This window comes from Mytilus californianus, unplaced genomic scaffold, assembly GCF_021869535.1.
Source record: "Mytilus californianus isolate M0D057914Y unplaced genomic scaffold, xbMytCali1.0.p SCAF_46, whole genome shotgun sequence".
Lineage (NCBI taxonomy): Eukaryota > Metazoa > Mollusca > Bivalvia > Mytilida > Mytilidae > Mytilus > Mytilus californianus.
In genome coordinates this window covers 205,561-230,215 of record NW_026262697.1, presented here as the reverse complement: position 1 = coordinate 230,215, position 24,655 = coordinate 205,561, and the positions used below count along the sequence as shown (strand labels likewise).

Genomic DNA, 24,655 nt, shown 5'->3' with positions numbered 1-24,655 from the left:
GAGTTAATCCCATACCCTATAGTCTTCAACAAGGAGTTAATCTCATACCGTATAGCCTTCAACAAGATGTGAATCCCATACCCTATGTTCTTCAACAAAGGGGTAAATCCCATACCGTATGTTCTTCAACAAGAAGTAAATCCCATACCCTATAGTCTTTGACAAAAATAACCTATAGTCTTCAAAAAGGAGTAAATCCCATACCGTAAGTCTTCAACAAAGATTAAATCCCATACCAATGAGTCTTCAACAAGGAGTAGATCCCATACCCTATAGTCTTCAACAGGAATAAATCCCATATAGTATAGTCTTCAACATGGAGTAAAAAAAATAAAATCCATACCCTTTAGTCTTCAACAAGGAGTAAATCCCATACCCTAGAGTCTTCAACAGGAGTTAATCCCATACCTTATAGTCTTCAACATTAGTAAATCCCATACTGTATAGTGTACAAGGAGTAAATCCTATACCCTACAGCCTTCAACAAGGAGTAAATCCCATATCCTATAGTCTTCAACAAGGAGTAAATACCATATTGTATAGTCTTCAACAAGGAATAATTACCATACCCTAAAGTCTTCAGCAGGAGTAAATCCCATACCCTATAGTCTTCAGCAGGAGTAAATCCCAGACCCTAGAGTCTTCAACAAGGAGTTAATCCTATACCATATAGTCTTCAACAAGGAGTAAATACAATACCCTATAGTCTTCAACAAGAAGTAAATCCCATATCCTATAGTCTTCAACTAGGTGTAAAACCCATACCCTATAGTCTTCAACAAGGAGTAAATACCATACCCTATAGTCTTCAACAAGAAGTAAATCCTATATCCTATGGTCTTCAACTAGGAGTAAATCCCATATCCTATAGTCTTCAACAAGGAGTAAATACCATACCCTATAGTCTTTGACAAGGAGTAAATCCCATACCCTATTGTCTTCAACAAGGAGTAAATCCCATACACTATAGTCTTCAACAAGGAGTAAATCCCATACTGATGAGTCTTCAACAAGGCTTTAATCCCATACTGTATAGTCTTCAACAAGGAGTAAATCCCATACTGGTGAGTCTTCAACAAGGAGTTAATCCAATACCATATGGTCTTCAATGAGGAATAAATCCCATACTGTATAGTCTTCAACAAGGAGTAAATCCCATATCATATAGTCTTCAACAAGGAGTAAATCCCAGACAGTTTAGTCTTCAACCAGGAGTAAATCCCATATCCTATAGTCTTCTACAAGGAATAATTCCATACTGTATATTCTTCAACAAGGAGTAAATCCCATACTGTAAGTCTTCAGCAAGGAGTAAAAGCACAATGTGAAACAATTTAAAAGAAGAAAAAAAAAAAGCAATCGTTAACAGCCTGATTTATACTAAAATTAAAAATTTACAACAATTAAAGTAGACAGCAACAAATGACAACCACTGGACTATAATCTCCTGGCTTGTGACATGGACATACATAATGTTGCAGGGTTGAACATATTCAAAAGCTAACCCCCCCCCCCCGCATAAGTTCATGATATGGTCAAGTTTATGGGAAACTGTAGTTGCATTAGCTTTGGCACATCTCATTTCAATGGAGAATATTTTACCCCACCCCTTCAGTCATGGTCTATAGACTTTGAAACTTTTGAGTAGTTTACATGAATTATTTTGTGATTAGGTCAGTTTAAGGGAAACAATTAGTGGTAGGTCAATGATATTTGGTATGCAGTGTATAAGCATTAGCACATCTCATTTCCGTGGAGATTATTTTGTCCTGCCCCCTCAGTCATGTTGTATTGACTTTGAACTTTTGCTTAGTTTACATGTAATAATTTTTGTGATTAGATCAGTCTAAGGGGAACTATTAGTGGTAGGTCAATGATATTTGGTATATAGAAGCATTGGCACATCTGATTTCTATGGAGATTATTTTGCCCTGCCCCCTCAGTCATGGTCTATTGACATTGAAACTATTGCTTAGTTTAGATGTATTAGATTGTAATTAGATCAGTTTAAGGGGAACTATTAGTGGCAGGTAAATGATATTTAGTATGCAGATGTATTAGCATTGGCAAATCTTATAAGTCCCCTACCGACGAAGTCGAAGGGGACTTTAGGTTTGCACTCTGTCCGTCTGTCTGCCTGTCCATCCGTCAGTCCAGCAAATCAGTTTTCCACACTTTTTTTCTTTTTGCTTGAAGATATTGATTTGATATTTGGTATATTGTTTTATCATGACAAGTTACAGATCAAGTTCGAATTTTGTTCAGGTCTGATAATTTTGTTCAGAGTTATGGTCCTTGGACTTAGAAAATTCACTCAAATATTCAGTTTTCCACACTTTTTTTTGTCATGCTTGAAGATATTGACTTAATAACTGGTACATTGTTTTATCATGACAAGTTACAGATCAAGTTCGAATTTTGTTCAGGTCTGATAATATTGTGCAGAGTTATGGTCCTTGGACTTAGAAAATTCACTCAAATATTCAGTTTTCAACACTTTTTTTTGTCATGCTTGAAGATATTGATTTAATAATTGGTACATTGTTTTATCATGACAAGTTACAGATCAAGTTCGAATTTTGTTCCAGTCTGATGATTTTGTGCAGAGTCATGGTCTTTGGACATAGAAAATTCACTCAAATAATCAGTTTTCCACATTTTTTTTCATCATGCTTGAAGATATTGATTTGATATTTGTTTTATAGTTTACACCATGACAAGTTATAGATCAAGTTAGCATTTTGTTCCAGTACAATTAATTTTTAACCGGTAGGGGACTATGTTATTGCCATGCAATACTCTCAGAATGCTTGTTTCTATGGAGATTGTTTGGCCCTGCACCTTCAGTCATGGTTCATTGACTTTGAATGATTTGCATAGTTTACATGTTTAAATATTGCCATTTTAATTTCAACATTTTCGTTTCACCATCAAAGTTACAAAATGCGAAACATATCTCTGTGTCAATAGTTTTTAATACTGAAAGGTAGTTCAAATCCCAATTTCAATTAAAATATAAACCATGCTTTCACACACAGAAAATCAACAAATGCACATCCTATGGATAAATGTGAAAACATCACAAGCAGTCTGAGCTAAGCATTGCCTTGTCAAAATATAATTTATGACAGACTGTTGGGCCATAAGTGTTCATAACTGGATAGCAATATATGTTTAGTTATGTATTTAACCATTAGAACAAAACCAATTATAATATTGAATAAGAAGACATTCAAAGATTAAACTACAATGCTTAATTGATAACCTTTAAGAATATGTTTTTTCAAAGGGAATATTAATTAATGTGTCACAAATAATTTTGGAATGTGTGTCTGAAAGGTCAAGGTCATACACTTTATATATTATCATGAAAAACAAGGGGTGAAGCTGAATTATCACTTTATGAGCTGTATTTTGTATATAGAATCAGTATAAAATAGAGGGACTTTCAAACTTATAAGTAGGATACAAACTCACAACACCATGGCAAAAAAAAACAAATAACAACAAGCAGCATGAACCCCACAAAATTAGGGGTGATCTCAGGTGCTCTGGTAGGGTGAGCAGATCCTGTTCCACATGTGGCACCCCTCATGTTGCAAGGTTTACATGTATGTCACTGACTGTGACTGAATTTTGTACACTTATTCATCCATTATTGAACCTACATAGTGAATAATATATAACCCCACCATTGCTGAAGGTACAATTATATGAACAGGAATTACATGATTTATTAGGGACAAATAGACATGATGAAAGACCTCTCCCAGTTTTTTAAATGCTTATCTTAATTGACAAGGATGAATAGTTTTCCTGTCAAAGGTTGGTAGTTGTCTCTATGCACTCTGGTTTCCTCAACCAGAAAAGACTAGCCGCCAAAGCGAAGAGTGCTCAGGATGTGGCGTTAACCATCAACAATCAATCAGTCTATGTTTTAGACACATCTTTTGGTGTTATGATTTTTATAAAAATAATAGGTAAATTATGTCAAATTGATTCCTGGTATCAAAAATTCATTTCTTTATGAAATTGGGGGAAAATTGTGTTGCATCATCTTTGTTTAGTTTTTATTTGAATTCCTCACTCATGATAAGTAATTGGATAAATATATATGGTATATGGTATATGGTATTTCTTGGAGGGTCTTTATTTCTGAAAGTTTGTTTCATCTGACCTCATTTCTTTGATCAGTTATCAAAGATACTATTAGGAGTATGTCAACTATATTTTGTTTGACCTATATTTTGTGTATGGAATGATTGTAATTTGTTAATGTCCATCTAGCAGGTTTCATCTGAACTTGACCTCATTTTTATGGTTCATTGATCAATGTTATGATTTTGAGTATTGATCTGGTTCTCAGGTACAATAAGCAAAAGGTCAATTATATGTGGTGTATGGAAGAATTGCAAGGTGCACATGTCTATCTGGCAGGTTTCATATGACCTTGACTTCATTTTCATGGTTCATCGGTCGATGTTATGTTTTTGTAGTTTTGACTGGTTCTCATATACTTTAAGCAAAAGGTAAAATATATTTTTTTAACTTGTCCGTTTAGCTCATAATTAATGAAAATGTTAAGGTTTATATTATACTTGTATTAAACCTTTGTCTTTATGACTTTTAACACAAATTCAATCAGTATCAGAAAATCAGGTAAGCCATCTCAGCATGTTTACCATTGTCTTCATTATTAGCCATGTTCATGTTCGGGAAAAAAAAGAGGCGGAAGATACCAAGAGGACATTCAAATCTCATTAATTGAACAGAAACTGTTATTAACTTAACAAAATAAATAAAAGAAGTGGGGTACATGTTAATGATACAGAAAACAAAAAAACATAATTTGGAATTTTAGTTCAAAGAATATGTGCAAAAACTTGTTTCAAAACAGTTTTAAGTATTAAAATGCTTCAATCTCCAAAATGCATAACCAAATATATGAACTGCACAATGATCTGAATAAAGACAGTAATAAGTTTATTTATATTTCAGCACAAATCAGTCAGATTCTTGTGGAGTGGAAGGATAATGACCACATGTTTATACCAACAGAAGCTACCAGACATGTACTGAAATGTATAACAGAGAACAGTTGTGTAACTATTACTGCTAGTTCTGGTGTTGGTAAGACAGCAATACTCCGACATGTGGCATTACAAATGGCAAAGGAAGGGTACGATTTACTTCTAGTGACAGATCCAGGTGACATTGTTAAGTTTTATAATCCAAACCAGAAATCATTGTTTGTTATTGATGATTTATGTGGAAACTATTCTTTAAACCAGACCGACATAAAAGTTTGGGAACCAGTCATGGAGCGAATAAAAAATATCCTTTCAAATACACATGCTAAGATAATAGCAGCATGTCGATTACAAGTGTATCAGGATGACAAATTTGAATCTTTATCGATTTTCAAATCATGTGTGTGTAACCTTTTATCAGATAACATGTGCTTGACAAAAGCTGAAAAAGAGTCAATAGCTGAAGTTTATCTTAAAACAAAAGCACCTGAGGTTATAGATTATTATGATTTATATGATTGTTTCCCACTTTTATGTAAATTGTATCATGAAAATCCTGCACTTAATATCACAGATTTTTTCCAGAACCCATTTACAGTTTATAAAGAAGAGATTGACAAACTACAGAAAAAAGGATTTTCTAGTAAATACTGTGCTTTGGCTTTATGTGTCATATTTAACAACAAGTTAAATGAAGATATATTGACAGAGGAGGTGAAAGAAGAAACAAGAACCATCATTGAGAACACTTGTGAGGCATGTAAACTAGATAGAGGAATATCACGGCTTACATTACAAGATGAACTAAACTCACTTACACATACATTCCTGAAAAAGGAGGAAAACATATACAAAACTATTCATGATAAAATATTTGACTTTCTGGTGTACTACTTTGGACAGAAAATAATCAGCTGCTTGATAAAGAATGCACATAGTAGTTTGATCATGGAAAGATTTTTGTTACAAAAACAAAACAATGTTGATCAGTTTATAACAATTGTACCTCCTAAGTATCATAAAATGTACATACAAAGAATGATTGATGACTGGTCAAAGGGTAAAGTAAATGATGTGTTTTGTAACATAAATATGAGCATACCACAGTTCAGAAAAAAATTTCTCTGTTTTTTAAATGAACTGACTGTATCTTACCAGAGACAATTATCACTCACCTGTGATGTAAGTAATAATGATACTGCACTGTTACTGTCATGTTTTGATGGTGACATTCCTATGATTAATTGGTGTATTAATCATGGTGTTGATGTTAATCAGTGCAGAAATGATGAGTTATCACCATTACATGTAGCTGCTCAGGAAGGTTGGGTGGAAATAGTAAGGATGTTGTTAAACATAGGAGCAGATTATAATAAATGTAACAATGATGGTTGGTCACCTGTAAAGATTGCTTGTAGATATGGACATACAGAAATAGTAAGGATGTTGTTAGACATAGGAGCAGATTATAATAAATGTGACAATGCTGGTTGGTCACCTGTAATGAGTGCTTGTAGTAAGGGACATACAGAAATAGTAAGGATGTTGTTAGACATAGGAGCAGATTATAATAAATGTGACAATGTAGGTTGGTCACCTGTAATGAGTGCTTGTAGTAATGGACAAACAGAAATAGTAAGGATGTTGTTAGAATTAGGAGCAGATTATAATAAATGTAACAATGATGGTTGGTCACCTGTAAAGAGTGCTTGTAGTGAGGGACATACAGAAATAGTAAGGATGTTGTTAGACATAGGAGCAGATTATAATAAATGTGACAATGATGGTTGGTCACCTGTAATGAGTGCTTGTAGTGATGGACATACAGAAATAGTAAGGATGTTGTTAGACATAGGAGCAGATTATAATAAATGTGACAATGGTGGTTGGTCACCTGTAATGAGTGCTTGTAGTGAGGGACATACAGAAATAGTAATGATGTTGTTAGACATAGGAGCAGATTATAATAAATGTCACAATGATGGTTTGTCACCTGTAATGAGTGCTTGTAGTGAGGGACATACAGAAATAGTAATGATGTTGTTAGACATAGGAGCAGATTATAATAAATGTGACAATGATGGTTGGTCACCTGTAATGATTGCTTGTAGTGTGGGACATACAGAAATAGTAATGATGTTGTTAGACATAGGAGCAGATTATAATAAATGTGACAATGATGGTTGGTCACCTGTAAAGATTGCTTGTAGATATGGACATACAGAAATAGTAAGGATGTTGTTAGACATAGGAGCAGATTATAATAAATGTGACAATGCTGGTTGGTCACCTGTAATGAGTGCTTGTAGTAAGGGACATACAGAAATAGTAATGATGTTGTTAGACATAGGAGCAGATTATAATAAATGTGACAATGTAGGTTGGTCACCTGTAATGAGTGCTTGTAGTAATGGACAAACAGAAATAGTAAGGATGTTGTTAGAATTAGGAGCAGATTATAATAAATGTAACAATGATGGTTGGTCACCTGTAAAGAGTGCTTGTAGTGAGGGACATACAGAAATAGTAAGGATGTTGTTAGACATAGGAGCAGATTATAATAAATGTGACAATGATGGTTGGTCACCTGTAATGAGTGCTTGTAGTGATGGACATACAGAAATAGTAAGGATGTTGTTAGACATAGGAGCAGATTATAATAAATGTGACAATGGTGGTTGGTCACCTGTAATGAGTGCTTGTAGTGAGGGACATACAGAAATAGTAATGATGTTGTTAGACATAGGAGCAGATTATAATAAATGTCACAATGATGGTTTGTCACCTGTAATGAGTGCTTGTAGTGAGGGACATACAGAAATAGTAATGATGTTGTTAGACATAGGAGCAGATTATAATAAATGTGACAATGATGGTTGGTCACCTGTAATGATTGCTTGTAGTGTGGGACATACAGAAATAGTAATGATGTTGTTAGACATAGGAGCAGATTATAATAAATGTGACAATGATGGTTGGTCACCTGTAAAGATTGCTTGTAGATATGGACATACAGAAATAGTAAGGATGTTGTTAGACATATGAGCAGATTATAATAAATGTGACAATGCTGGTTGGTCACCTGTAATGAGTGCTTGTAGTAAGGGACATACAGAAATAGTAATGATGTTGTTAGACATAGGAGCAGATTATAATAAATGTGACAATGATGGTTGGTCACCTGTAATGATTGCTTGTAGTGTGGGACATACAGAAATAGTAAGGATGTTGTTAGACATAGGAGCAGATTATAATAAATGTCACAAGGATGGTTGGTCACCTGTAATGAGTGCTTGTAGAAATGGACATACAGAAATAGTAAGGATGTTGTTAGACATAGGAGCAGATTATAATAAATGTGACAATGATGGTTGGTCACCTGTTATGAGTGCTTGTAGTGATGGACAAACAGAAATAGTAAGGATGTTGTTAGACATAGGAGCAGATTATAATAAATGTGACAATGATGGTTGGTCACCTGTAATGAGTGCTTGTAGAAATGGACATACAGAAATAGTAAGGATGTTGTTAGACATAGGAGCAGATTATAATAAATGTGACAATGCTGGTTGGTCACCTGTAATGAGTGCTTGTAGTAAGGGACATACAGAAATAGTAAGGATGTTGTTAGACATAGGAGCAGATTATAATAAATGTGACAATGATGGTTGGTCACCTGTAAAGATTGCTTGTAGTAAGGGACATACAGAAATAGTAAGGATGTTGTTAGACATAGGAGCAGATTATAATAAATGTGACAATAATGGTTGGTCACCTGTAAAGATTGCTTGTAGTACGGGACATACAGAAATAGTAAGGATGTTGTTAGACATAGGAGCAGATTATAATAAATGTAACAATGAAGGCAAGTCAACTGTCATAATTGCTTCTGAAAGAGGTCATAGTGATATAGTTAATGTGATAAATGAACATTCCAGGGACAAAACAGGTACATAACACTAGAAGTTTTATGTTTTTTTCCCAGATCATTCAATTTGAAGATTTAAAAATTTACTTTGGATAACCTTTATAACTCGTAAAAATTACTTAAACTGTCTTCATCAGGCCAAAGAAAGTCAGTTTTACTGGTTCACAGAAAAAATAAATTGGTACGAATACAATAATTTTAGTATAAGTGTATGGATCTGTATGAAACTTTAGCACAAGGTTCCATACCTCATAGCTGATTAGGAATTAGGGGTCAAAAAGGGCCTAACAAAAACAATTATTTGTCTGGTTCACAGACAATAACTTGAGTATAAGTGCATGGATCTCTATTAAATTTTAGCACAAGGTTCCATACCACAATAGGAAGGTTGGAATTTATTTTGGGGGTTATTGTCATAGCTGATTAGGAATTAGGGGTCAAAAAGGGCCTAACAAAAACAATTATATGTCTGGTTCACAGACAAAAATTTGAGTATAAGTGCATGGATCTCTATTAAATTTTAGCATAAAGTTCCATACCACAATAGGAAGGTTTGGATTTATTTTGGGGGTTATTGTTGTAGCTGTTTGGTAATTAGGGGCCAAAAACAAGCATTTTTCATGTTTCAGGACTATTATTTGTGTATTAGAGTATGGATCTCTATGAAATTTTACCACAAGGTTCCATACTTCATAAGGAAAGTTTTGATTTATTTTTGGGGGTCATGATCCAAACTGTTTAATAATTAGGGGCCGAAAAGGGGCCAAAAAACTAGGATTTTCTGGTTTCTGGACAATAACTTGAGTATAAGTCTATTTATTGCTATTTAATTGTGCCACAAGGTGTTGTATCATAAAATAAAGTTTGGGATTGATTTTAGGGGTTATGACCTTAACGGTTAAGTTAAAAGGGGCCAAAAATAATTATTTTGTAATACTTTGTATATAAATTGCTTATTTCTTTAGCAATTTCATTGGGTTTTAATTCAAAGTTTTGAATTCTTACATTGGGGTTCTTTAATATGCTGAATCTAATTGGGTATTTATAATTTCGATTTTGGGTCTGTTTTTGAATTGAACCATATTAAGATTCAAAGGGACCAAAATTTAACTTTGTTTCATTTCTTCAAAAATTGAATTATTGGTGTTCTTTGATATGCTGAATCTAATCATGTATTTAGATTTTTAATTTTCGGGCCTGTCTTCAAATTGGTCCACATTAAGGTCCAAAGGGTCCAAAATTAATTTTTGTTTGCTTTTTTTTTAAATGAATGGTTGGGGTTCTTTAATGTGCTGAATTTAAGCATGTATTTAGATTTATGATTTTGGGCACAGTATTCAAGTAGGTCTAAATTGGGGTCCAAAGTTGAACTTTGTTTGATTTCATCAAGAATTTAATTGTTGGTGTTATTTAAAATGGTCAATCCAACAGTGTTTTAGATTTTAGATTTTGTGCTTGGTTTTCAAAGTTGGTACAAATTTGGGTCCAAAATTTAACTTTGAATGATTTCTTCAAAAATTGAATTATTGGTGTTCTTTAAATTTAGATTTTGGGCCCGTTTTTCAAACTGAAGGGTCCAAAGTATCTAAAATACTTAGTTTGATTTTAACAAAAATTGAATTCTTGTGGATATTTGATATGCTGAATCTAAGCATATAATTAGATTTTTGTTTTAAGGCACATTTTTTAAGTTGGTTTAAATTGAGGTCCAAAATTAAACTTTGTTTGATTTTTACCAAAAAATAATACATGGGGTTCTTTGATATGCTAAATTCAAGTGTATATTTAGATTTTGGATTTTGGGTCCTGTTATCAAATTGGTTCACATTGAGGTCCAAAAGGTCCAAAATAAAACTTTGTTGGATTTCTTCAAAAATTGAATTCTTGGGGTTCTTTGATATGTTGATTCCAACCATGTTTTTTAGAATTTGGATATTGGACCATAATTGGTAAATGTCCAATTTTAAATTATTTAAGAACTTATACCACATTCATTCTGTGTCAGAAATTATGCTACAATAAATATTTAATCAGAATCTAAAATTCAGAGATGTATTGCGCAATCAACAGAAATTTCAAGTTGAGTCATATTTGAAAATAGATACAACATCATATCTTATTTAAGAGAAGAAATTATGTATTGATAAAGTTTGAAATTTGCTGTTCATTATTAGATATTTTGAAAAATAATTAAGGTAAGTTTTATAGATTTTTTAAAGACTTTGTATTAATGAGGATTAATATTTTGGAATTGTTTTTTTCTTCATTTTTTTTTACAATACTTTTCTAATTACTTTGTAAAAATTGCTTATTTCTTGACCAACTTCAATGTGGTTTAATTCAAAGTCTTGAATTCATGTGGTTCTTTGATATGCGGTATCTAACCGTGTATTTAGATATAAGATTTTGGGCTCCGTATATGAATCGGTACAAGGGTCTCAAATTAAACTGTGTTTGATTTCATCAAATATTGCATTATTGGTGTTCTTTGATAATGACGAATCTTAGCATGTATTCATGGTATTTAGATTTTATTTTTGGGGCCTTCTTTCAAATTGGTTCTCGTTAAGGCCCAAAGGGTCCAAAATTATACTTAGATTGATTTAAAAAAAAATTGAATTCTAACTCTGTATTTTAAATTTTTTATTTTGGGACCAGTTTTCAAATTGAACCACATAGTCCAAAATTTAAATTATTTTGATTTTATGAAAAAAATGAATTCAAGGGTTTTTTTGCTAAACTGAATCTAAGCATGTATTTAGATTTTTGATTTCGAGCCAAGTTTTCATTTGGTCTAAATCGGGATCCAATATTAAACTTTGTTTGATTTCAACAAAAATTGAATATATGTGGTTCTTTGATATGCTGAATCTAACAATGAATTTCATTTTGGATTTTGGGCCCTTTTATCAAATTGGTCCACATTGATGTCCAAAGGGTCCAAAATTAAACTTTGTTTGAATTAAAAAAAAATGAATTCTTGGGATTCTTTGATATGCTGAATCTAACCGTGTATTTAGATTTTGGAAATTGGGCCATGATAGGTAAAAGTCCAATTTAAAATTTTTCAATTTTTCGACCACATTCATTCTGTGTCAGAAACCTATTGCTATGTCAAATATATAATCACAATCAAAATCCAGAGCTGTATCAAGCTTGAATGTAGTGTCCATACTTGCCCCAACTGTTCAGGGTTCGACCTCTGCCGTCGTATCAAGCTGCGCCCAGCGGAGCATTTCATTTATACTTGTATTGCTAAGTTTTACAAAAGAACAAGTGGACATGAACTCTCTTGTAAAAGAAAACTCTTTATCTTATCAAAACCTTAAGAAATGTACTTCTATTGAATTATTGTTTTCCCGTTCTCTAATTCGAGAATTGCTTTTCCATATGCATTGACCTTAACGACAAGACCTCTCGTTAGAACTTCCACAACCACATAGTGCAAGGGAAAAACCATGACGAAAGAAATGTAAAAAAACATGCACTGGAAGGTAGATAGCGTTTATTGATTCTGAAAGAAAAATTAAATGCACCAAATCATTTAAAAACTGTTATGACAAAGTTTGTTTAACAAATGGAAACGCATGAAAATTAAAAAAAAAAATTAACATTGCTCTATCAACTTTCTTATTTTTCAGGTGCTCCAATGATTCTGGTTGATTGTTTATTAAAGTCATGACTGGTAAACATAGGCAACAAAACAATTAGAAGCTAAATTTTTCAATTAACAATCACTGAATGTTGTGTGATTATACGTTATTGATTTATAATAAAAACATAGAGGACTTAGTATAGTATATATGTGTGCATAGAGGACTTAGTATAGTATATATGTGTGCATAGAGGACTTAGTATAGTATATATGTGTGCATAGAGGACTTAGTATAGTATACATGTGTGCATTCATTCAATAATTTCCTTAACATGTTTAACATTATAATTACAAGAGACTCGTTTCAGATGACTTTAAGTCCCTGCACTAATTTTCTAGAAATATAAGGTTGAAAATTTTACCAATTTTTATAGTTTTTTTTAGGGGAGAATCAATCTTTTGACAATGAAGAAAATCTGTTGAAATTCATTACCACTGACAAATGGTTGGGGACAGGGGAAATTATCATGATTATTCAAATGACTTGCATTTTGGTAAATAAAGATAAAAATTGGGTACTCAGTTTTGGTTATCTTTTTCATAGAATATTGTAAAGTGTTGTTGATTTGTAGTATTATCATGATTATCCAGTTTTGTTATTACACCCTAAATTTAACACTATTTATTTCGTTAAGTTATAAGATATGTTTGAATAAAGCAAGAATCAGTGAGAAAAAGTATAGGTAATGCAGCAAATACATAATTAACAGTGCCTGGTTATGATTCATAGCTTGGCCTTCTTCAGAGGTAGAATGGTGGATTGATAGTGGCACTCTATTTATGTAGTGTCTGAAAGTTATCTGTTACTGGATAATTATTGGTTATCCGTAACCGGATAATTATATGTTATCTGTTTTTGGATGATTTTTATCTATTCAGTTAAACATCCGGTGGTATTTTCATTAGTTACTGTAAGCTTCTTTCAACTTTTCATCAGTTAAGCATTGTTAAGGTAAACTGCTTTCAACTTTTCATCAGTTATGGTAAACCTCTTTCAACTTTTCATCAGTTATGGTAAACCTCTTTCAACTTTTCATCAGTTATGGTCAACTTCTTTCAACTTTTCATCAGTTATGGTCAACTTCTTTCAACTTTAAGAATAAGTGAGTAATTGTTTGAATGAAAAGAGATATTGGACATACATCAATGAGACATCAATGAGACAGCATAAATAAGACATCTACAATATGTAAGAAATTCCATGTTGTAAACTATATTTGGTCTATAATCTCTGGTCATGTCTAGTCATTGTTATGTGATCATGACAACTGTGACTTCATTTTCATGGGTTGATATGGTTAGATTCATATCTGTAAGCAATGATTTGACGCAAGATTTGGTTCCAAGAAACATAATATAAGCCAGGAGCTCTTTTCACAAAAAATCTTAAGAGTAAAAATACTCGTAAGTCATACACATTTCAGTTTAACTTACGATCAATTTTTATCGTAAATTTTTTTGTGAAAAGAGTCGCAGTTTTTTATGTGGTTGTATATTGGTATGACGTTGGCGTCGTCGTCGTCCGAAGACACATTGGTTTTCGCACTCTAACTTTAGTTTAAGTGAATGGATCTCTTTGAAATTTTACCATAAGGTTCAATACCACAAAAGGAAGGTGGGGATTGATTTTGGGGGTTATGGTTCCAACAGTTAAGGAATTAGGGGCCACAAAGGGGCCAAAAATAAGCATTTTCTAGTTTCCAGACAATAACTGTGGAACGGTGTATGGATCTCTCTGAAATTATACTACAAGTTTCCATACCACAAAGGGATGGTTAGGATTTGCTTTGGGGGGTTATGGCTCAAACCGTTTTGGAATTAGGGGCAAAAAAGTGGGAAAAACAAGGTTGTCCTGGTTAATGGACAAATACTTTAGTACAAAACATAATTTAAAGCAGTGTAAGGGAGATAAATCAAATACATCATTGAAATTATCTCCCTTACACTGCTTTTAAATTATGAATAAAGTAATGGTTAATGAACAATGATGAACAATTAAGATAATTTAAAACAGTGTAAGGGAGGTAATCCAAATACAACGTTTTGGTTACTTCCCTTACACTGCTTTTAAATTATGTTTAAAGAAATGCATATTTATAAAGGATAACCAGTAAAAGTATCTGCAAATGTTGCATCTTTTTTTTTTACCAAAAAATCCATATGAAAGATTTGACACTATATTTTAAATTCTGTTATAAAATAGATTAAGTTAGCAGTATGGTAAATATCAAATGGGTAATTATGGTTGCAAACTCCATTGGAAATTGAGATTATGACCATATCTTTAGGGAAAGAATTTTTTGGGGGAAAAAAGGGGGGGGGGGGGGGGTAAAAAGAAATTGTGGGGGTCAATTTTTTCTCATTTCAGATTTCAGAAATTAAAAAGAATTATTCTTCAAATATTATTTTTTTTTCAAATTTCAAATATTGAAAAATTTCAAGAAGTAATCTTTAATTGCACAGTATGGCGCATTAGATTTGTAAAATATTTGACCACATTTATTTATTTGTTATGCCTAATCTAACCGTGTATTTAGATTTTTAATTTTGGTTTGGGTCCAGTTTTCAAATTGGTCTACATTAAGGTCCAAAGGGTCCAAAATTTAACTTTGTTTGATTTTAACAAAAATTGAATTTATGGGGTTCTTTGATATGCTGAATCTAAACATGTATTTAGATTTTAGATTTTTGGCCCAGTTTTCAAGTTGGTCCAAATTGGGGTCCAAAATTAAACTTTGTTTGATTTCATCAAAAATTGAATTATTGGGGTTCTTTGATATGACAAATCTAACCGTGTATTTAGATTTTTAATTTTGGGTCCCGTTTTTTAAGTTGGTCTACATTAAGGTCCAAAGGGTCCAAAATTAAACTTAGTTTGATTTTAACAAAAATTGAATTCTTGGGGTTCTTTGATATGCTGAATCTAAACATGTGTTTAGATTTTTGATTATGGGCCCAGTTTTCAAGTTTGTCCAAGTTGGGGTCCAAAATTAAACTTTGTTTGATTTCAACAAAAATTGAATATATGGGGTTCTTTGATATGCTGAATCTAACCATGTATTTTGATTTTTGGACATTGGACCATAATAGGTAAATAAAAAAAAATCAAGTTCTTAGACCACATTCTTTCTGTGTCAGAAACCTATGCTGTGTCAAATATTTAATCACAATCCAAATTCAGAGCTGTATCAAGCTTGAATGTTGTGTCCATACTTGTCCCAACTGTTCAGGGTTCGACCTCTGCGGTCGTATCAAGCTGCGCCCAGCGAAGCATTTTATTTAATCATCTTAATGATTTTTAAATTAAGTCTGTCCAGAAATATTAGAAGCCATTTTTAGCTCACCTGGCCCGACGTCGTCGTCCGTCGTCGTTAGCTTTTTACAAAAATCTTCTCCTCTGAAACCACTGGGCCAAATTTAACCAAACTTGGCCACAATCATCATTAGGATATCTAGTTTAAAAAATGTGTCCGATGACCCCGCCAACCAACCAAAATCGCCGCCATGGCTAAAAATAGAACATAGGGGTAAAATGTAGATTTTGGCTTATATCTCTGAAACCAAAGCATTTAGAGTAAATCTGACAAGGGTAAAACTTATTATCAGGTCAAGATCTATCTGCCCTGAAATTTTCAGACAAATCTGACAACCTGTTGTTGGTTTGCTGCCCCTGAATTGGTAATTTTAAGGAAATTTTGCAGTTTTTGGTTATTATCTTGACTATTATTATAGATAGAGATAAACTGTAAACAGCAATTATGTTCAGCAAAGTAAGATCTACAAATAAGTTGTCATGACCAAAATTGTCAGTCGACCCCTTTAGGAGTTATTGCCCTTTATAGTCAATTTTTAACAATTTTTCGTAAATTTTTGTAATCTTTTACAAAAATCTTCTCTGAAACTACTGAGACAAATTTAACCATACTTGGCCATAATCATTATCAGGGTATCTAGTTTTAAAAAATTTGTCCGATGACCCCGCCTTCCAATCCAACCATCATGGCCAACTTGGTTAAAAATAGAACATAGGGGTAAAATGCAGTTTTTGGTATATATCTCTGAAACTAAAGCATTTAGAGCAAATCTAAGAGGTGGCAAAAATGTTCGTCAGATTTAGATTTATCTGCCCTGAAATTTTCAGACGAATCTGACAACCCCTTGTTGGGTTGCTGCCCCTGAGTTAGTAATTTTACAAAAATTTTGCAGTTTTTGTCGAGCCTGCTACTTTTGTTGCAAATAGCTCGACATAGGGATAGTGATCCGGCGGCGGCGGCGTTAGCTAACTTCTTAAAAGCTTTATATTTTAGAAGATGGAAGACCTGGATGCTTCATACTTTGTATATAGATGCCTCATGTTACGAAGTTTCCGTCAGTCACATGTCCAATGTCCTTGACCTCATTTTCATGGTTCAGCGACTACTTGAAAAAAAAGTTCAGATTTTTTGGAATGTTAAATTCTCTCTTATTATAAGTAATAGGATAACTATATTTGGTATGTGCGTACCTTGCAAGGTCCTCATGCCCGTCAGATAGTTTTCACTTGACCTCGACCTCATTTCATGGATCAGTGAACAAGGTTAAGTTTTCGTGGTCAAGTCCATATCTGAGATACTATAAGCAATAGGTCTACTATATTTGGTGTATGTAATGATAGTAAGGGGTACATGTCTAACTGGCAGGTGTCATCTGACCTTGACCTCATTTTCATGGTTCAGTGGTCATAGTTTAGTTTTTATACGACCGCAAAAAAATTTTGAGGTCGTATATTGGTATGACGTTGGCGTCGTCGTCGGCGTCGTCGTCCGAATACACAATGGTTTTCCCACTCTAACTTTAGTTTAAGTGAATGGATCTCTATGAAATTTCACCATAAGGTTCAATACCACAATAGGAAGGTGGGGATCGATTTTGGGGGTTATGGTACCAACAGTTAAGGAATTAGGGGCCAAAAAGGGGCCGAAAATAAGCATTTTTGTAACTTCCAGACATAACTTGTGTGTTAGCATATGGATCTCTTTGACATTGTACCACAAGATTCCATATCACAAAGGGTCAATGCTGGGATTGATTTTGGGGTTAATTGCCTCAAAAGTTTAGGAATAAGGGGCCAAAAGGGGGCAAAAAACAAGCATTTTTCTAGTTTCATGACAATAACTTGTGTGTAAGTGTATGGATCTTTCTGAAATTTTACTACAAGGTTCCATTTTACAAAGGGAAAGCTGGAATTGAGTGTTGTGGTAATTGCCCAAAACGTTTAGTAATAAGGGGCCTAAAAAGGGGTTTAAAATAAGCATTTTTTAGTTTCTAGACAATAACTTGTGTTCAAGTGTATGGATCTCTCTAAAATTGTATTACAAGGTACCATACCACAAAGGCAAGGCTGTTATTGAGCTTGGTTTGGGGGGAAAGGGGGGTGGGGGTGATGAATCATAAGGGGGTCGGGGGTAAAAAAAGGGGTAATTTTTTTTTTTCCTTTTTTTTTGTTTAAAATTTACATTTTAAGTTAGTTATTTTTTATCACGAAGTGAAGTAGGAATTAAGTTTTGGGGTTAATTGCTCAAACATTTATGAATAAGGGGCCAAATATTGGTCAAAAATAAGGATTTTTTTAGTTTGCAACAAAAACTTGTGTTCAAGTGTATGGATCTCTGTGAAATTGTATTGCAATGTACCATACCACAAATTGAAGGTTGTGATTGAGGTGGGGGATGATGAATCAAAAGGGGGTTGAAAAAATGTGTGGGAGGTAGGATTTTTTTTTTCCTTTTTTTTTCTTTAAAATTTTCCATTTAAAGATGGTTGTTTCAGATTTATATATGAAAGAAAATAATAATGATACGGTTATATATCATGAGGAATTGAAATTTAAAATTATGTATATTGGAAATTTAATTGGCTTTGGGGGGGGGGGTTATGGCTCTAATGTTTAAGGAATAAGGGGAAAAAAGGTTAAAAAACAAGGGTTTCCATTTTAATAGACAAATAATTGAGTAAAGAACATTATTTAAAAGCAGTGTAAGGTTGGTAATTCAAACTCATTTAAATATCTCATCTACACTGCTTTTAAATTATGTAAATTGGAAATTTGACAATAACTTTATTGTTAATAAATGCATTGGAAATTTGCCAACAATTTTAGTGTAATAAACTTCATTGGAAATTTGCCAATATAAAATTTTGCTGATGAAGGTTTTTTGTTTACCTTTAGCCTTGACTATGAAGTCATTTTCTATTTTTATAGGGGTAAATTCAGTAAAAAATCTCCCATTGACTGTAATGCTAATCTATGTCTTGAATTAAATTTATACCTGATTTACTTTTAGAAATTAGAAAAATTCATATATCATTCATGAAAGTACAAATGTAGCCCTATCATTTGCAACAATAAAAACATAGGGTCATGCGGCATTTTTGGGCATTCACATGGCCTTGTTTACAAACACTGTAGATTCGCACTTAATTCCTTCACTGACCCCCATTACTTTTCAACCCTGTAGTAAAAAAATTTAGTACATTCAGCATTTCTTTTTTTTTTTTTTCAACTCTAGTTTTTATCCATCTATCAAAAAATATTTATTACAAACATTATCTACCAATCAGAAGAGCACATGACTTCAGTTTTATACAGAAAGCTCTCCCCCAAATGGGCGGTCCCTGATGACGTATATTTATTTACTGAATTTACCCCTATAAGGGACTTTTTAGTAGCTTTTCCCTCTTTTTTTGTAATAATCATGTAATGTATCCAATTTTAAAGTTCCAGTTTCAATACAACATTCATAAATGCTGAACTTGTAAAGATAGAGGAAAATTTATACTACAGCCCATACTGCGGCCAATGTATATTTGGTATATAAAGTTGCATATTGACTGTTTGTAAAAGAATGGTGTAAAATACTATGCTTAATAAATATGAATTGTTTTCTGTGTTTGCTTTGACCAGTATTGCAAGTACATCTAGAAACTAAAGTCTTGATGTACTCTTAGTTAAATTTTGCCTTATATGGAAGTTTTTGATTAAATACCCTGAAAAGACCACAAAAACACTTTTCAAAGGCTTTTTTAAGCAGTTTCATACAAAAAAAACAAACAATTATGTTTCATTTTACTAAATTTGTGTTTTAATTACTTGTAAAGTTCACAAAATGTCATTGACAATCACTCTGCAGAAATTCCTGTTACCCCAACATCAGGATGGTTTCTTCGCCAAAACTAGACAGACAAAACTGAAGTAGAAAAAAGTGCCAAATATGAAAAAATAAGACTGGGTATGACCAAACTTTGCATTTGGAAGATTAAAGCAACAATTTAGAATATTTAAAAGCAGTTATTTAACATAGTAATCCAATTACAAACATTTCAACACTAGTTTCATAGATGATGGGCATGTAATCATAAAAGTTATCTACAATTTTTTTTAAATAAAGAAACGCAATGCGTTATGTAAAAATAAATGAATATCTTCATGCGGTCAGATTATTCAAGTGTTAAAATACTTGAAAAGTGCTTATTTACAACTTGTTCTACAACTTAACATGGTGAAACACAGCTAAAAAAAATACACTGTCAAAGGGAGGTAATTCTGATTTTCCATATGATTTTACACATAATGAGGAGAAATATGTGCAAAATGTGTTGTAAAATGTGGGGAATATTTATGCCTTTCATTGATATCATAACTCTCAAGTGTAATTTCTATTGTTTCTTTCAATCTGGACACAAAAACTGATTTTTACCATATACCCCATGCTTCCTCTCACAGTACACTCAGTGCATCTTGGATAGCCGAGTTAAACATAGAAATTTGTGTAAAAAACAACTTCAAATGGTTCCAAAATGCTTCCATTACATTAATATACACAGGAAATAAGTTTTGTGATTATTGTGTGGCCTTGGACAAGTACAGTGACAGAATGCATATTTTCCTATAGGGGTAAATTCAGTAAAAAATCTCCCATTGACTGTAATGCTAATCTATGTCTTGAATTAAATTTATACCTGATTTACTTTTAGAAATTAGAAAAATTCATATATCATTCATGAAAGTACAAATGTAGCCCTATCATTTGCAACAATAAAAACATAGGGTCATGCGGCATTTTTGGGCATTCACATGGCCTTGTTTACAAACACTGTAGATTCGCACTTAATTCCTTCACTGACCCCATTACTTTTCAACCCTGTAGTAAAAAAATTTAGTACATTCAGCATTTATTTTTTTTTTTTTTTCAACTCTAGTTTTTATCCATCTATCAAAAAATATTTATTACAAACATTATCTACCAATCAGAAGAGCACATGACTTCAGTTTTATACAGAAAGCTCTCCCCCAAATGGGCGGTCCCTGATGACGTATATTTATTTACTGAATTTACCCCTATAAGGGACTTTTTAGTAGCTTTTCCCTCTTTTTTTGTAATAATCATGTAATGTATCCAATTTTAAAGTTCCAGTTTCAATACAACATTCATAAATGCTGAACTTGTAAAGATAGAGGAAAATTTATACTACAGCCCATACTGCGGCCAATGTATATTTGGTATATAAAGTTGCATATTGACTGTTTGTAAAAGAATGGTGTAAAATACTATGCTTAATAAATATGAATTGTTTTCTGTGTTTGCTTTGACCAGTATTGCAAGTACATCTAGAAACTAAAGTCTTGATGTACTCTTAGTTAAATTTTGCCTTATATGGAAGTTTTTGATTAAATACCCTGAAAAGACCACAAAAACACTTTTCAAAGGCTTTTTTAAGCAGTTTCATACAAAAAAAACAAACAATTATGTTTCATTTTACTAAATTTGTGTTTTAATTACTTGTAAAGTTCACAAAATGTCATTGACAATCACTCTGCAGAAATTCCTGTTACCCCAACATCAGGATGGTTTCTTCGCCAAAACTAGACAGACAAAACTGAAGTAGAAAAAAGTGCCAAATATGAAAAAATAAGACTGGGTATGACCAAACTTTGCATTTGGAAGATTAAAGCAACAATTTAGAATATTTAAAAGCAGTTATTTAACATAGTAATCCAATTACAAACATTTCAACACTAGTTTCATAGATGATGGGCATGTAATCATAAAAGTTATCTACAATTTTTTTTAAATAAAGAAACGCAATGCGTTATGTAAAAATAAATGAATATCTTCATGCGGTCAGATTATTCAAGTGTTAAAATACTTGAAAAGTGCTTATTTACAACTTGTTCTACAACTTAACATGGTGAAACACAGCTAAAAAAAATACACTGTCAAAGGGAGGTAATTCTGATTTTCCATATGATTTTACACATAATGAGGAGAAATATGTGCAAAATGTGTTGTAAAATGTGGGGAATATTTATGCCTTTCATTGATATCATAACTCTCAAGTGTAATTTCTATTGTTTCTTTCAATCTGGACACAAAAACTGATTTTTACCATATACCCCATGCTTCCTCTCACAGTACACCCAGTGCATCTTGGATAGCCGAGTTAAACATAGAAATTTGTGTAAAAAACAACTTCAAATGGTTCCAAAATGCTTCCATTACATTAATATACACAGGAAATAAGTTTTGTGATTATTGTGTGGCCTTGGACAAGTACAGTGACAGAATGCATATTTTCCTATAGGGGTAAATTCAGTAAAAAATCTCCCATTGACTGTAATGCTAATCTATGTCTTGAATTAAATTTATACCTGATTTACTTTTAGAAATTAGAAAAATTCATATATCATTCATGAAAGTACAAATGTAGCCCTATCATTTGCAACAATAAAAACATAGGGTCATGCGGCATTTTTGGGCATTCACATGGCCTTGTTTACAAACACTGTAGATTCGCACTTAATTCCTTCACTGACCCCCATTACTTTTCAACCCTGTAGTAAAAAAATTTAGTACATTCAGCATTTATTTTTTTTTTTTTTTCAACTCTAGTTTTTATCCATCTATCAAAAAATATTTATTACAAACATTATCTACCAATCAGAAGAGCACATGACTTCAGTTTTATACAGAAAGCTCTCCCCCAAATGGGCGGTCCCTGATGACGTATATTTATTTACTGAATTTACCCCTATAAGGGACTTTTTAGTAGCTTTTCCCTCTTTTTTTGTAATAATCATGTAATGTATCCAATTTTAAAGTTCCAGTTTCAATACAACATTCATAAATGCTGAACTTGTAAAGATAGAGGAAAATTTATACTACAGCCCATACTGCGGCCAATGTATATTTGGTATATAAAGTTGCATATTGACTGTTTGTAAAAGAATGGTGTAAAATACTATGCTTAATAAATATGAATTGTTTTCTGTGTTTGCTTTGACCAGTATTGCAAGTACATCTAGAAACTAAAGTCTTGATGTACTCTTAGTTAAATTTTGCCTTATATGGAAGTTTTTGATTAAATACCCTGAAAAGACCACAAAAACACTTTTCAAAGGCTTTTTTAAGCAGTTTCATACAAAAAAAAACAAACAATTATGTTTCATTTTACTAAATTTGTGTTTTAATTACTTGTAAAGTTCACAAAATGTCATTGACAATCACTCTGCAGAAATTCCTGTTACCCCAACATCAGGATGGTTTCTTCGCCAAAACTAGACAGACAAAACTGAAGTAGAAAAAAGTGCCAAATATGAAAAAATAAGACTGGGTATGACCAAACTTTGCATTTGGAAGATTAAAGCAACAATTTAGAATATTTAAAAGCAGTTATTTAACATAGTAATCCAATTACAAACATTTCAACACTAGTTTCATAGATGATGGGCATGTAATCATAAAAGTTATCTACAATTTTTTTTAAATAAAGAAACGCAATGCGTTATGTAAAAATAAATGAATATCTTCATGCGGTCAGATTATTCAAGTGTTAAAATACTTGAAAAGTGCTTATTTACAACTTGTTCTACAACTTAACATGGTGAAACACAGCTAAAAAAAATACACTGTCAAAGGGAGGTAATTGAGATTTTCCATATGATTTTACACATAATGAGGAGAAATATGTGCAAAATGTGTTGTAAAATGTGGGGAATATTTATGCCTTTCATTGATATCATAACTCTCAAGTGTAATTTCTATTGTTTCTTTCAATCTGGACACAAAAACTGATTTTTACCATATACCCCATGCTTCCTCTCACAGTACACCCAGTGCATCTTGGATAGCCGAGTTAAACATAGAAATTTGTGTAAAAAACAACTTCAAATGGTTCCAAAATGCTTCCATTACATTAATATACACAGGAAATAAGTTTTGTGATTATTGTGTGGCCTTGGACAAGTACAGTGACAGAATGCATATTTTCCTATAGGGGTAAATTCAGTAAAAAATCTCCCATTGACTGTAATGCTAATCTATGTCTTGAATTAAATTTATACCTGATTTACTTTTAGAAATTAGAAAAATTCATATATCATTCATGAAAGTACAAATGTAGCCCTATCATTTGCAACAATAAAAACATAGGGTCATGCGGCATTTTTGGGCATTCACATGGCCTTGTTTACAAACACTGTAGATTCGCACTTAATTCCTTCACTGACCCCCATTACTTTTCAACCCTGTAGTAAAAAAATTTAGTACATTCAGCATTTATTTTTTTTTTTTTTTCAACTCTAGTTTTTATCCATCTATCAAAAAATATTTATTACAAACATTATCTACCAATCAGAAGAGCACATGACTTCAGTTTTATACAGAAAGCTCTCCCCCAAATGGGCGGTCCCTGATGACGTATATTTATTTACTGAATTTACCCCTATAAGGGACTTTTTAGTAGCTTTTCCCTCTTTTTTTGTAATAATCATGTAATGTATCCAATTTTAAAGTTCCAGTTTCAATACAACATTCATAAATGCTGAACTTGTAAAGATAGAGGAAAATTTATACTACAGCCCATACTGCGGCCAATGTATATTTGGTATATAAAGTTGCATATTGACTGTTTGTAAAAGAATGGTGTAAAATACTATGCTTAATAAATATGAATTGTTTTCTGTGTTTGCTTTGACCAGTATTGCAAGTACATCTAGAAACTAAA

General features: G+C 32.5%; 1 protein-coding gene across 1 annotated transcript in view; it reads left to right on the top strand.

The window, feature by feature from the left end:
* The window catches only part of LOC127700019 (uncharacterized), a 64,627-nt gene extending 50,219 nt beyond the window's left edge, over positions 1 to 14,408 (top strand). Inside the window, exons 6-9 of the mRNA XM_052203457.1 lie at positions 4,999 to 6,645; positions 8,080 to 8,325; positions 8,575 to 8,979; positions 12,600 to 14,408. Of these exons, the coding sequence (XP_052059417.1) occupies positions 4,999 to 6,645; positions 8,080 to 8,325; positions 8,575 to 8,979; positions 12,600 to 12,640 (2,339 nt within the window). The 3' untranslated portion in view covers positions 12,641 to 14,408. The remainder of the gene's footprint in view (positions 1 to 4,998; positions 6,646 to 8,079; positions 8,326 to 8,574; positions 8,980 to 12,599) is intronic.
* The last annotated feature ends 10,247 nt before the right edge of the window (positions 14,409 to 24,655 follow it).